General features: G+C 44.2%; 1 protein-coding gene across 1 annotated transcript in view; it reads left to right on the top strand.

Moving 5' to 3' along the window:
* The window catches only part of HECW1 (HECT, C2 and WW domain containing E3 ubiquitin protein ligase 1), a gene marked incomplete at its 5' end in the record, with an annotated part of 168,454 nt that overhangs the window by 63,556 nt on the left and 90,165 nt on the right, over positions 1-14,733 (top strand). Inside the window, 2 exons of the mRNA XM_015424960.1 lie at positions 149-250; positions 7,456-7,606. Coding sequence (XP_015280446.1) covers positions 149-250; positions 7,456-7,606 — 253 coding nt within the window. The remainder of the gene's footprint in view (positions 1-148; positions 251-7,455; positions 7,607-14,733) is intronic.

Below are 14,733 nucleotides of genomic sequence, written 5' to 3'. Positions count from 1 at the left end.
GAACTTTATCACAGCAGCTGATACACCAGATTCTTGTCAGCCCTTAGCTAAGACATCTTTGCAGCCATTTGTGTTTTCAGGAGTGCATTTGTGACCGCTGTACGGCATCCATGAATGAATATGAACATCTTGACTGTCTTATCCGTAGGTGATTGCCCTTTACTCCATAATTCTCAGCCAATCAACCAGCTTCCTTCCCTGAGGTCTGACCACCATCACTACCCTACCATTGATGAGCCTCTTCCACCAAGTAAGCGTTAGTTTTTTGAATATGTATATATATTACATTTTTACCTCAGCAATTCCTGTTTGAAGAGTACACACTTGGTAGTCCTCTGTAATCAGTGTGTGGGGCGGGTGTTAGAGACCCTTTTCCGGTCTTTCTGAAACTCTTTTGGTTTCCCTTAAAATTCCTCTGATGTTCTGCCTGAAGGAAAAACCTCCACATTTCTTCTGAATTTCACTTTGGGCAAAAGAAGTTTCCCACACAGGGAAGCCAGACTACATTCTTTATAGGCCTGGGTTAACCCACATTAGTCTCTTGTTATCATCTGATCCCTGCTGAGCTAATAGCTTGTCAGGACTTGTGGACTGCAGGCAAGTAGTTGGTTCAGCCGGGATGGGCGATCCACAACTAGCTCAGTTTGCGCCTGAATGGGCGGGTGCTTAGAATGACGAGCCAGCCCAGAAGCAGCAGCTTTATAGAGCTAGAGGGGACTCTATTGGTCCCTTGTGTCACCTGATCCCTGCTTGTCCGGTAGCTATGTAATTATGCACCCATCTGCAGTGGTGGCACTTCATGTGGCGAAGGCCCCGGTCACACGAATCATTAGGCACGCTAGAGGGACGGAAGATTTTCCGGGCGTGATCTCACTGCCACATCTGGGAAGCGTAGAGCTCCCGTGGCTCCCCCGAGGCTTCCCGCCGAAGATGCGGGGTAAAAAACTAGTACCTCCGAGGTACTAGTTTCCGGAGACCGCGGGGCAAGGGCGGGCGTCTGATCACGTTTCCGGTGGCATCCGGCGCCCGCCCATGTCCCGTCGCGAAAAGGGTTTTTTCCCCCAAGTCTCCACGGATGTGCACAAGCACCCAACGGAGCATGCGAACACTTGGGTTAAAAGGAAAAAAAAAACCCGCCAATCCGCTTCTTTGCCGCGCCGCAGGAGTGAGGTATGATCAGCACCTCCCCAGCACCTCCCCCCAACCATGGGACGTCGGCGGGACATTTGATCCCGCTGCCGCACGGTAGTTCACTCCGGGACAAACAGCCACGCTCCCCCCCACGATATCTGGCCCGTGTGACCGGGGCCTAAGATCAAAAACAGTCATTGCCTCTACTTGCAAGTTACCATGATCGTGCAAGGAGTAAGGCATCTGGGACCCACTCCCAGCAACAGTGGTTCAAGATGTGTCTTAGATGGCTCCTTGACCTTCTGCTGTGGTGGCCAGGCCTCCTCAATCAAGTTACCATAGCATCATAGGCAGATGCCTGGATCCAGGCACCAGAGTCCTCAGTTCATGCAAATGATTTTGACACAACACTTTGCTGTGGTTCACTTGAGTCCTAGAAGGCAGAGATCTTTGCTCTGAAAAGCAGACTCATTCACAGAAGTGTATAACAGCTGAGTTGGAGCAATGAGTGCAAACTGATTGCCAGATAAGAGCCCATAGTACTCTGTTCAGCAAAGCAACAGTTGCTCCATACATTACAGATATACATGAAATACACAACATATTACATGTGATGTACTCCAGGACTCAGAAAGGTAATATGGACTTGCTCTGTTAAGCGTACGCTTGACTGGAGACCAAGGTGAATCATGCCTCCCAGTGCATATGTGCTGAAATAAATAATATATTACTTAGTGACACTGAAGATATACACTGTGTACCTTGTAAAGCTATCCTTAAGTTATTCCCAGAGGAAAACTTTGCAATTGCTTCAGATATCCCGCCTGACAAGGAACTTCACTACGCGGTTCTCCAGTGCAGATTATTGGATTGAATGGAAGCTGTTACTCATAACTGACAGAGCCTTGCAAAAAGGTGGAAGTTAATGGTTGGAGAGTGTAACAATTATAATAATGCTATTTTCATAGTGCCCTGCTCCACCCTTGCTAGTTTACCACAGGTAAAAACAAATGCAACAGGCTTGTATTAAGAAGGTGAAAGGTAAAACATTTTTTTTGGGGGGGAGAGACAACTGGAAGAATTAAGCAGGAAGACAAACATGGTATTTGTTGAGCGGCGGGGCCAGTATGGAAGCCCCCTTGCCATCTTCAGGACAGTCATGCTTGTTGCTCTTCCAGACTGACTGCTGACTGTGAGCAGTACTGATTGGCTAATACCTGTGTATCGGGGGGGTGGAATGCTCCCTTAGTGCTCAGAGCAGTTTGGTAATAGTGTTTTTTTTAATGTTGGGGAAGAATGATAAGTAAATAAGTTTAAAAATGGGGTACTTGGGAATAAATAAGTAAGCACGTGGCACCTCTAAAATAATCTTTAAATGGCACACCACTTGCTTGAAGTGTAGGTGGAGGGGCGAGACCACTGGGAAACACAGGAATGGGTGCACCCCTGATGCCAGTTGCTAAGCTGGTAGTGAAATAACCCTTTGTACCGTCTCTTAAGTTTCTCATTATCTTTACCTCATTGATGTACCTTCTGGAAGCGTACTTGGGGGCACAATGCACAGGAAAGTTCTCTTTCACATACACCACTGAACTGAATGGGAGCTCCCACTTCAGTGAAGTCTCAGGGGAGTGTCCTGGTGGACGGCTTCCTTGGTGAATCAATGGCCTTCAGCTGTTTTTTTAAAAGTGCAGAGGGCAGAACCGGTCAATATCTGGACAGAAAGAATTCTGTCCCCAAGGAGCCTGCCGAAGCAAAGTCCAGTTTTCCTACCCTAGGCTTACCTGATCTCATCAGATCTTGGAAGCTAAGCAGGGCCGGCCTTGGCTAGTATTTGGATGGGAGACCTCCAAGGAATACCAGGGTCATGATGTGGAGGCAGGCAATGACAAACCACCTCTGAATGCCTCTTGCCTTGAAAACCCTACGGAGTCACCGTAAGTCAGCTGTGACCTGACGGCAAAAATCAACAACAGAGGCTTGCTGGTATGATTCTGAGACAGTGCATGGCAGCTAGGTGCAGATTGCCATGAAGGCAAGGCTTCTGGAGATGCAAATGAATATCTTGTGTTTCTTATAGATGAATTCTTCAGGACAATGCGTTCCTGCATTTCTCATCCCATTGGATGTGTCTATTCCTAGAGGAGCACGGAATTGCTTGCAGTAGCAGCGGTTTTCCAGTAGAGGGTGGACTCTGACCTATAACGTGTTAACACTCATATTGCTTTTCAAGACCAAGTTATTGTTGCAGAATTGCAGCATTCAGTGTCTTAAAAACTAAGCAAGGTTTGAAAACAAGGCTCAGTGTTTGCATTATGGAGGGTGCAAGGAGTGCCGCGTGTACTTGATTTCAAGTGACCTTAGTAAATAATTCATCAGTCCACTGAGCTGCCAGTATTCCCTAACCTCATCAGCAGAGTTGATTGTCACCTTGTGGATGCAGTAAAGGCCAAAGGAAGGCGTCAACTGCCTAGAGGCCAGAAGTCTCATTAGAAGTCTGTTGTAGGTTAAGGGAGAATGTAGAAACAGGAATAATTTGCAAAACAGACAAATATTCCCCTCTCCCACAATCTTTTCCAGCCACTTTGCAAATGAGGGCAAATTAGATTTCAGCTTAGAGCCTGCTATGCCACTGTTAAATTATTTAGGACGGATGTAGAATGTATTCGGACCTGATAATTAAATCCGTGATGATTTCTAGGGATTCTATGGTAATATTCAGTCCTGAGGGCACTTGGATGTAGCCTTCCTTTTTTTTCATCAAAGTGTATTACCAGTGGATCTAGTGAAAGTGTTCATTACAGGATTTAATTAATACAATCCCCCAAGTACCGGTATTTATCAATCGGAGAACAAACAGCTTCCAGAGTTCTCTGCAACTCCCGTTCACAGCACTGTTCTTCCAGTAACTATGTATTCTGCATCCCTGACTGTGTCTGCCTTTCGCGTGCAGCGCCAATTGAATATTTGCTGCAGAAATGGAATGATTTAATTCTCTGCTTGAGTCGAAAGCCACATAGGAACAATAATTCTCAGCAGTACAAGCAGCAGTCCACCCGAAAGATTTCCCCCCCAGCTTTTGCAATAAGATGTCACTGATTTCCTGCATCACTTCCAAACACTAAATAAATCACTTTTGAGCAGAAAGAATCTTTTCTAAATCAGAAGGTATAGACAAGGATTATCGTGTGCTTGACCTGATGGAGAAAGAGCTATGCCTTGATTATTTTTCTCAGTAAAAGCCTAGTAATGAGGGTTAGTATAAGGCAAAATCCTCCTGAAAGTTCTAGAATATCGAGAGCAATTGGGAAGAAAACACAATCCCAATAGCTATGTGGGGACTTATGTCTGACATCGACACACCACTAGATCCGATCCAGCTAAGGTTAGTCTTGACTAAGCCCTACTCAATCAAATGGACAAGTTTTGCACAACTAGTTATCAGGCTGGATCTGAGCTACATTTTCCACTAACAGAAATGTTGACTGATTCCCCATTCCTACTGCAGTCCTCCCCCTAACAGTGTCTTTCTTCTGGGTCCCCTGCCCCCCCAGAGCAGAATTTCATGGAGATCAGTGGGCTGCAGTGGGAGAGGGGAGCCAGGTAAGTTCCATTTCACGGATGGAAAATTTAGTCTGAATCCAACCCTTTGTATTATTTCGTCTGGATCCAACCCTATGTTTTATTTCATCTGGATCCAACCCTATGTTTCAGTGTGCCTTAGGCAGCAGTCCTAAGCACTCTTACTAGGGAGTACGATCCATGGGACTCAGTGGGATGTTATTTTAAATAAAGATGCAGAGGATCTAGCTGCATTTCACCACTTTCTGTTCTTTCCCCCCCATCGTTTGAACACTGTTTTCTGCCTAGCGTACGTGGATCTACCTGGCAGCCAGTATTTCCAGTTTCAGGTCGTTCACTGACTACCGTGCTTCATGTAGAGAGAGGAAAAGGCACACATGAAATGACACTAACCCAAAGACTGTTTTGTTGCAAATATGTCCATGGGTCCATTGTGATAAGTTCTCCATCTGTGGTATTGTACACATCCTTGATGTATACTGAGGGTGTCTTAAATACTTGGGTATGTGCATCATAAAGTCTGGAGTGTGTTTACGACCCAGCCCCACTGCTTGTCATGCCAATAAGTTGCTTTTCCAAGGAAACGGAGCCATTTCTAGCGCTGGGCTCTCCAGTTGGCATTCACCACCATGCTGTGGTCTACAAAGACTTTCGGTGTGACTCATTGGATAATTACACATTGTTACAAGCTGGCTTGGCTGTAACACTTCAAAATTCCTTGCTTTATAGCCTCAGTAAAGTACAGTGGGAATCAGTCTTTTAAACTCTGCAATTTGGTTTGCTTTTTAAAAAGCAACTTAAGGTTACTGATTTGAGGCGGTGACCCTTCCACCTTGAGGTTTCTTTCGTTATTCCTCTTGCAAACCATGGGTCTTTTTTTCTTTCTTAGCTATTGCTATGTTTACCCTGACCTGGATGGCCCGGACTAGCCCGGTCCCATCAGATCTTGGAAGCTAAGCAGGGTCAGCCCTGGTTAGTACTTGGATGGGAGACCACCAAGGAAGTCCAGGGTTGCTTTGCAGAGGCAGGCAATGGCCAGCCACCTCTGTTTGTCTCTTGCCTTGAAAACCATTTGTGGTCAACGTAAATTGGATGTGACTCGATGGCATTTTCCACTACCATTGCTATGCATGGTCATCTGAAGAACATATCTATAAAAATTTTAAGGTGTATTACCATGCATCATGAAAGTCATTATAAATTAGGCAGTTTCTGGGGTTTCTTCTTAATGCTTATCATCCCAACCCAGATTTATTTATTTATTTATCTATTTATCTATAATTTGATTTATATCCCGCCCTCCCCAAACGGGCTCAGGGCGGCTAACAAATTAGGCACCAGGCCATGATTAAAACAACTAACAATTCGGGTGCAAAGCCACGATGAAAACACAAGATAAAACAATCCAATACTGTACTAAAGTGCCGGTGCTCTAGATGTTTCTACTGTCCTCAATTCCAAGGTGGGTTCTGGTAAAAATTTAAGCCCAGAACAACAGCTTACGTTCCGTAGAAGTACTGCCATCCAATCTTTGTCCCAGGGCCGCCTTGCACCCCGATGGTTCCCACCTAAATCATGGTGGCGGTGTGTTGATGGTACAATGGTGGTGGCGGCTCCTACTCAAAAGCCTGGCGGAAGAGCTCCGTCTTACAGACCCTGCGGAACTGCAGAACATGCTCTTTGGACATGCAGGAATTCTCATGCATACATAGAAATCTTCTGCCTTCCAAACAAGGCTTTCCCATTCCTTTCAGTGCTTTCCCGTTCCTTTCAGGGGAAGAGGCAGCTCAGCCCCAAAGTACTAACTGCTAATGGCTTTATGACTTAGGACTGATTAGGAAACTTGAGAATTACAATTACAAAAACAACATCTCATCTGACCTCCACCTACCATCACCTGGGGATTCATCACATCATACTGGGCTTTTAGCCTCTAATTGTCCTCTGTTTGTCAGTGCTGTAGGTGACAGTGGTGTCAGAACCACACAATACAATGCAGTATAAAGTACCAGGGCTATTTTTGGGCAGGAACGCACAGGAACGGAGTTCTGGCTGGCTCCTGAGTTGGCCACGCCCAGCAAGAGCTCATTAGCATAACAGGCCACACCCAACAGCAGAAACTCATTAGGATTGGCTACATTAGGGGTGTGTGGCCTAACATGCAAAGGTGTTCCTGCTACAAAAAAAAGCCCTGGGTTTTGACAACAAACAAGGTAAACAGAATAAGAAGCAAAAGGTGGGTGTGGCTGGATGACCACATTTCTGGTAACATGGGGGTGTGGCCTAATATGCTAATGAGCTGTACTACCAGGGGTGTGGCCTAATATGCTGATGAGTTTTTGCTGTTGGGTATGGCCTATTATGCTAATAAGTTCCTGCTGGGCTTTTTCTACCAAAAAAAGCCCTGTAAAGTACACTTGATAACAACTGTCCCAGCCATTTGGGGGGAAGTCCCCCGTGCTTCCAGATTAATACTGTAAAGTGCTGAACAGGAACTGTGGCATGGTCCTATGCCGATCTGCCCAAAGAGTGAGTTGTGTAAAGTTATCCATTCATTGTTACATCTGTCTTTCATTTAAGTATGCCCTTAGGTAAGATCTCTGTTGATACTTGATATTAGCTATATATTTTAAAATGGGTAGTGCAAATATGTTTCCCTAAGTCATCTGGACATGTGGGTATCCTGAGACAAATGACTTCATTTTCTGTCTTTTCTCATTTTAAAACAATGTTTCATGCAAGATTGGGAAGCTCGCATAGACAGCCATGGACGGGTATTCTATGTCGATCACGTGAATCGAACCACCACCTGGCAGCGTCCAACTGCGGCTGCTACTCCCGATGGAATACGCAGATCGGGCTCAATCCAACAAATGGAGCAATTGAATCGACGGTAAGTGATGCTGGACCTGATTCTTTTAGCAGCCCTAGCCAGAAAAAGTTGCAGTCTATATGCATGCCTCTGGCTCATAGAATCCTGACCAAAAAAAGTAAAGTGATCTGTGCATATTCCAATATGTAAATAAGACAACAAAGGCTGAGGAAAGACAACAAATAATTTTGAAAGGGGATGGCGCGGTAGTGGAGCATCTGTTTTGCATGGTGAAGGTCCCAGTTTCAATCCCCGGCATCTCTAGTTAAAAAGGACCAGGCAGTAGGTGATGTGAAAGACCTCTACTGGAAATCCTGGAGAACCACTGCCAGTCAGAGTAGACAGTACTGATCTGCATAGGCCAATGATCTGATCCAGTGTAAGCCAGTTTCATGTGTTCATGTGAAAATGTTATGATAGAGGCATTGTTTTCAGTGAAGTGTGCACTAATTTATTTTGTCCCGACTGTCATCTCTGACCTCACAGATTTTGCTGGTTTTCTAAAAATTACAAAAACTTGCAAACCTGTTTGACAGGAGACTACCACTTGCAGGAGCAGGGAAGCATACTACATAATGACATTAAGAGCCAAATCCAATGAGACATTAACAAAATATCAAGTGTTAGGGTCTTCCAGAGCTCTCACAGAGAATCCTAGCCATGGATAGGAATACTTAAACATCAGCCCATTTATATTATTCTGATTGCTGGTTGTGATCAGGCAGTTGATTTTTTGACTGCGCTCAGCCTATTCGCAGCTTATCAGATGGTTGCTGTATTCTTTGTCACACTCCACAGTGCTTACACATGTGTGTGTGGTGACACAGCCCGATAGAGTTTGCTTTGTCCACCCCCATCAGTGCTGCATACCACTTTGCTCTGGAGCCAAAATACAGGGTTAAATCAATCATCCAGCATGTAAACTGCTGGCAAACCAACACTATATGTTTTTTAAAAGATCCTACCATCTGCTCTTCCTTTCTATGTTCCATAGTGATGGTAATGGGCAGCGATTCACACATGCGCGATTTGCCAAAGTACCACAAGAGTCTGTTTTGGTATTTTGTGTTTTTTTAAAAAAGATTAAAAATAAAATAAAATTGTGCAGCACAGTAAAATGTAGTCCCCCTGCAAAAAAAAAAATGTTTTTGAAAACAAGGGCTGGGTTTAAAAAAATCTGCCATGAGAACTCCGTAACGAAGGGCAGACTATTTTGGAAAAGCCCTTCCTTGCACTCTTGAGTTTCTGCTTGGCAACCATTTGTGTCATGAGCAAAGACTGCTCTGATTGGCTGCCTTCACATGTTCAAGCAACTAAATGTTAGTGCAGCCAACACATGGCTGCAAACTAGTTTGTAAGGTGTTTGCTGCCAAACTGAACAAATCTGCGGTGTGTTTCACTGTGATCGCAACCATAGATCCAGGTAACAGCGATCTATATGGCAAAATTCTTGGCATTCCCAGTCATGAATCTGGTGACTGTACTTTGGCATTAAGATACAAGTTACTTCATGCTGTCAAAGGGGAAGCAACAGTATTTTTAGCTGGAGCCCCGTGTTTCTTGAAAAATTTAGTTTTGTCTTTGTACATGCAGATGGATCTACCCAGGGATACATTCACAGGCATCCTTTCATGCATATTTTTTTTTTTAATTCAGCCATTGCTAAGTGCTGCTGAAGGTACACTTTGAAGCTCTTCGTCCTTGTGAACTGATGCATCAAGACATCTTTCAAATCAATCTGAAATGCACTCTTTTTCTTCCCAACTGGAAAATGTTCGTCTCAGTGTTATTGCTGAAACTAGTTTGTCTTTTTTGGTTCGGTACACCCAAATGTGTTCCAAATTTCTTTTCTGAGCTCACTGCCAATCAAGCCAAGCAGAAAGAAGCAACTAAATATGTGTGCTTCTTTTCGTTCTGGGTTTTTGTGTTTTTTTTGGTCATATAATTTATATTTCACTTGACATAATACCACAGAAAAATCATTTTTCCACCTCTGCCTCAGGAAATGTTTTTGTTTTTCTCTTCTCTCTGTTTATAATGAAACCATTTCCCACTGAAACAACTAGATCTGGTGTTTCTGTGTTCTAATTATACAGCTTAAAAGAGTGCACAGACCAGTTGGGTTTTTTTCTCGTTCTCTAAAAATGTCAAATGGTTATCTTCCAAGTGCCAAGCGGGTAGAAAACAGGAGAGCTGGTGCAAAGCTTTTGCCTCTCAAGGCAACTAAACAGGATGGGAGTTCCGGATGTGAAGGTGGACATTCGAAATCAGTCACCTCTCAGAAGATAACCAGAAGTAATTGAAGTAGTCTTCTAAGGGCTCTAACTCCCCTTCTGAAAACGTCTGTTGTGCCTAAGAGATCATGATACCAAAGAGGCCCATAAGGAGTTGTCCCAAGTGTGTACTAGACACAGACTTAGTTCCGGCAAGTATGGGATAAAGAAGTAAATCTGTGGGTATGTTCTCAGATCAAGGTGGGGCCCATCGTGTCCTTCTAGTGTCCTGGGCCCACTGGGGTGTGACAGAGTGTTGGACTGGATGGGCCATTGGCCTGATCCAACATTGGCTTCTCTTATGTTCTTATCATGCCCCACAGAGAAACAATTCCAACGGGGTAGGTATGTTAGACTGTGGTAACAAAATTTAACAGGAGTCCAGTAGCACTTTAAAGACCAACAAAATGTACATGCTGTTGTGAGTTAGCACTCCCCTCAGGTGTGCTGAGCTCTGATTCATGAACACTTATTCTCATATAATTCTCTAAGGTGCTACTGGACTCATGTCTAATTTTTCCACAAAGAAACAGGAAACTAGTCCGTCAGATAGAAGGCTAGGCTAGCATCCTCCTCCATGATATGGTGAGTTTTCAAGGAAAAGAGATATATATTTTTTGTACAGGAAGAGTATTCAGTCAGCCCCCCCCCTCCCCCTCCAATCCCCTGTAGTCTGACTCGGTACAATTCAGATATGGGTTTACTGTAACGTATGCTGTTTGTGAGAATTAGGTTCCAGAGAAAGTATTAGAAGGGAGGAACAATATGTGGGGCTCCCTGGTGTCCTTAATGGTGCCCCACATTTCATGACAGGGGCAATAAAAAACACAACATGATGCTATTAGAGTACTGGCTACTTGGTCCTACATGTTATGGGGAAGGGGGGAGAGTTAGCATAGACCACATCCAAGAATTTATAGCCCCTTTGTTCCTTTCAGCATGTTCTTTTGTCCTCAGTGGGGAGATGCGTGTTCCTCATTTTTACTAAAGTTTCTAAATTACAGGCCCAAAGTAAATACTGGCTACCTCATTCTTTGCCATTTTCAGCTGCAGCCCAGTCTAATTATGCCATTTGCGAGAACAAATAATTCGGTTCATTTTGTACAAATAATCTGCTTTAACATGATTTACTTAAAAGTTTAATATCATTTTTTATAGTCTGCTTCTAGCCTGACAACTGTTTTCTGAGGCTCATTTTAACATGCTCAATATTTTATGCTGTTTTTATGGTCTGACTGGCTGTTTAATGCTGGAACGTTTATGCCAGCATTTTAATTCTTAACAACTTCTGCAGTGTCTGTCTTCATGTTTTATTTTGCATGCTGCTTTGAGAAGGTTCTCTGGAGAGGCAGCATAGAAATTTGAATAAAATGCTGCATGCACCATAAACTTTGCATGTCTTTACTATGCAGTTTTGGGAGGTGGTCACTCCCTAGAGTTGTCAGCTGCAGGTTGGGAAATTCCTGGAGATTTGGGGTGGAGCCTGGGGAGGGCAGGTTTTGGGGAGAGGACACCCCTGAAGAGTGTAATGCCATAAGGTTCTCTCTCTGAAGCTGCCGGTTTCTACAGAAGAACTGATCTCTGTAGTCTGGAGATCAGTTGATTCTGGGAGATCTCCAGGTACCATCTGGAGGCTGGCAACCTCCTGACCTACATATCCCCCCCCCATCCCCACTATCCTTGTCCTTTAATTGTTTTAATCTGTGGGTTTGTTTTTTTAAAGTTAATAGCCAAATAGACCATTAGATCTTGAGTTGTCCATGCTTTGAAATGTGGAGATTCTCTGAGTCAGTGGATCTCATGCAACGTTGCCAAAACAGGTGATCTGAGACATTCACAGGGGAAGTAATCATAACGAACATAAGAAAATGTCTGCTGGGTCAATCCAGGTCATTCTAACCCAGTGTCCTATTTTGTTGTTGTTGTTGTTAGCTATTCAGTCGTGTCCAAATCTTGAGGATTCTGTGGGCCAGCTCTCTCCACGTTTTCCGATCTTGTATCTTTAAGTTGTTCCACGCTCAGGCTGGTGTCGACTGTTATGGTGTCTAGCTACCGTGTTCTTTAGTGGCCCAGTTTCCTTTTGCCGCTAACCAATCCAAGCATAATTGCTTTTCTTAGTGAGTTCTTCCGCATGACATGCCCGAAATAAGTCAGTCGCAGTTTTGTGATTTTTCCTTCCAGTGGTATGTCTCTGGTTTTATGAGCTCTGATTCTTGCCTGTTTGTCACCTTTGCTGTCCAATGTACACCATGGCCAACTGAATGCATGTCGTCTGAGGGCCAACAGGACTGGTGTGGATTTTTCCCAGTGATTCTGTTGGTTGATTGATAGGGACACTTATACCCTGCTTTTCTCCCCACCTGTGAATTTAAAGCATTTTAGCAAATAAATACAAAAATAAACAGAGAAAACATACACAATACAATGTTCTTGCTTCCTGGCTTGATCTTATTCACAGGGCAAAAGATGTTACCAACCTTCTTCCCCTCTTAGAAATGCCTCTGGCCATGCCTTGGTTAGATCTTTGCAGCAGGTACACCTGTAAGAGGTATAAAGATATAAACTATCTTTCCATCCCCTATGATAACATGTGATCCGACCTCCAGTGTATGAATCTTGCCTCACTTGGTCCAACCAAGTCAATGGTGGTCTTCAGAGGATGTTGTAAAGGCAGTTCTAGTACCCTCTGTCTGTGGCATACAATGGACCTTGGTCCGTCTAAAATTAATACATAGCTTGTAGCCTTCTTTGGTTCAACTTACTTCTGTTGACCATTCTGCTGAGGCTTCCAGCTTGCGTTTCTGAATTTCTATGGGATGCATAGAGACCCTTGAGAAAGGTTGCTGGTCTTGCCGGAAATCTTTGTTTTTCTTTGAAATTCCTCAGATGTTTTGGCCAACCAAGAGCATTTGAATTAGCCTCAAGATACTGCTTTAGCCAAAATCGTGGGGCAACTCCAGTCAAAACCCAGCACCCAAACTGTTCCGTTTCTTGTCTTCAGCTCAATCCCCACTTTTTATTGTCTGTGCTGCCGTGCACACACTTAATGGAACATAAAGAAACATGATCTTTCAACACTTCTCTCCAGAACTCAACCCCAACTTTTTTTTTTTGCTTTAGAAAGTGCAATAAGAGGTTTAAAAAAAATTTCTTCACCATTTAAAATGCCTTTTCATCCACAGTAGGAAATGGAATACCTCGATACCATAAACACTATTCTCTGGCCCAGGCAAATGTAAGACTTATTTATGTGCATTTCTAAATAGAAACCCTGATTGTCATATCTATATATCTAATAGCCAAGGTTCCCTCTGTACATCTGGGGCACCTGGGGGCAAAGATATTTTCCTGCATACTTGGGGCACTGTCCAGGTGTGCAGAAAAATCTGAAATGTAGAAAAAAATATAAGGGGGATACTTAAATCCTTCCAAAGGTAAAAGAGCGTTCTCTGCGCATGTGCAGAGAACACACTAGGAACTGTGCCTCCCCACTGTTGTGGGGGGGAGAGAAGGCTTGGCGGCCAGCAGCTGGGAGCCACACGGGCCTTGCTGTGGGTGCTGGTGGGGGGGCAGGAGAGAAGGCTTGGCGGGTCTGGTGGCTGGGAGCAACGTGGGCCTCGCCATTGGTGCTGAGGTGGGTGGGGGAGAAGGCTTGATGGGCCCGGGCCTCACTGTTGGTGCTGGAGGGGCAAGGGAGAAGGCTTGGTGGGCCCAGTGGCTGGGAGCCACGTGGGCCTTGCCGTTGGTGATGGGGGGCAGGGGAGAAGGTTTGGCAGGCCCAGGCATCACTGTCAGTGCTGGGGGGTGGGGGAGGCTTGGCAGGTCCGGGCCTCGCTATCAGTGCCAGGGGGTGGGAGAGAAGGCTCACCTGCGGCTGCCTCCTCCTCCTCCACATGGAGCTCCTTCTCCCCCACGAGCATCGCAGGTCCCTGCTTCTTGTTCTTTCTATACTGGAAGTTCCTTTTTAAAAAAAATATTCAATGTTCAGGGAATACATACTGAAATTCTGCATCTGAGTTTTCCATTACAGCTACTGGGAAATAAGCTAAAATCAGCATTTTACAAATAGCAATATTATTAAAGATGTTCTTAATTTTTTTTCTGGTTTTAGTGTAATTATAATACTCCTGGTTCACTTTTCCCCATCAGAATTAGAGTAAGAAACATATTTTTAAAGACATTAAACATATGAGCTGCTTCACACAATATTTTACCGTGGGAGAATTGATTTCTCTTTCAGTTTGTATGGCACAATATCTTCTAATGAAAGCTTAACAACTTGGTAAAAAAAGTCACACAGTACCATGTCTGGAAAATTGCTAATAACGTCTGTAAAGAGGACTTGTGTAAGTTAAATGAATGAAGTGGTGCCTTTCCATATCTCAGCTGGCCTTCCCCAATGCTGGCAAAGCTACCATGAGAAGGAATCCATATAATTCTTTTTTTGCTGATGTTCCCAAAGCAACAGGGGAATCTAGCCAGGGAACCCAAACCTGTGTTTCTTGTTACCTTGTGAATCAGTATCACAGAACCTGAAAGAGAGACAGTTTGGAAATATCATCTCCCACTGTCCAGATTTCCCCCTCCCATATTTTTGTAACCCTTCAGTGGCTTGACCAGGCCAATTTCCCCATCTTCCTCCATTTCTCTTCTGCTAGCATACTCAACAACTGTTCTAAACATTCCTTGCCTAGTGCTGTATGTTTGGTCCTCATCAGACTGTATTGTTGTTGTTTTAAGGGAGCGTGTATGTGGGGGTCATTTTCTGGTTAGTTTACAAAAAAAAGTTTGTGTATGTGCCCCAAGCATGTAGCAACCCCTCCTAAGTATAGTGACCTGGTTCTGCTGCTTTCATGATTGGTATTGAGCCTCCCA

The sequence above is a fragment of the Gekko japonicus genome, unplaced genomic scaffold, assembly GCF_001447785.1.
Source record: "Gekko japonicus isolate JY-2015 unplaced genomic scaffold, Gekko_japonicus_V1.1 scaffold1918, whole genome shotgun sequence".
NCBI classification, from domain to species: Eukaryota; Metazoa; Chordata; class Lepidosauria; order Squamata; family Gekkonidae; genus Gekko; species Gekko japonicus.
The sequence above is the reverse complement of the archived record's forward strand: the minus strand, read 5'-3'. Positions and strand labels throughout refer to the sequence as shown.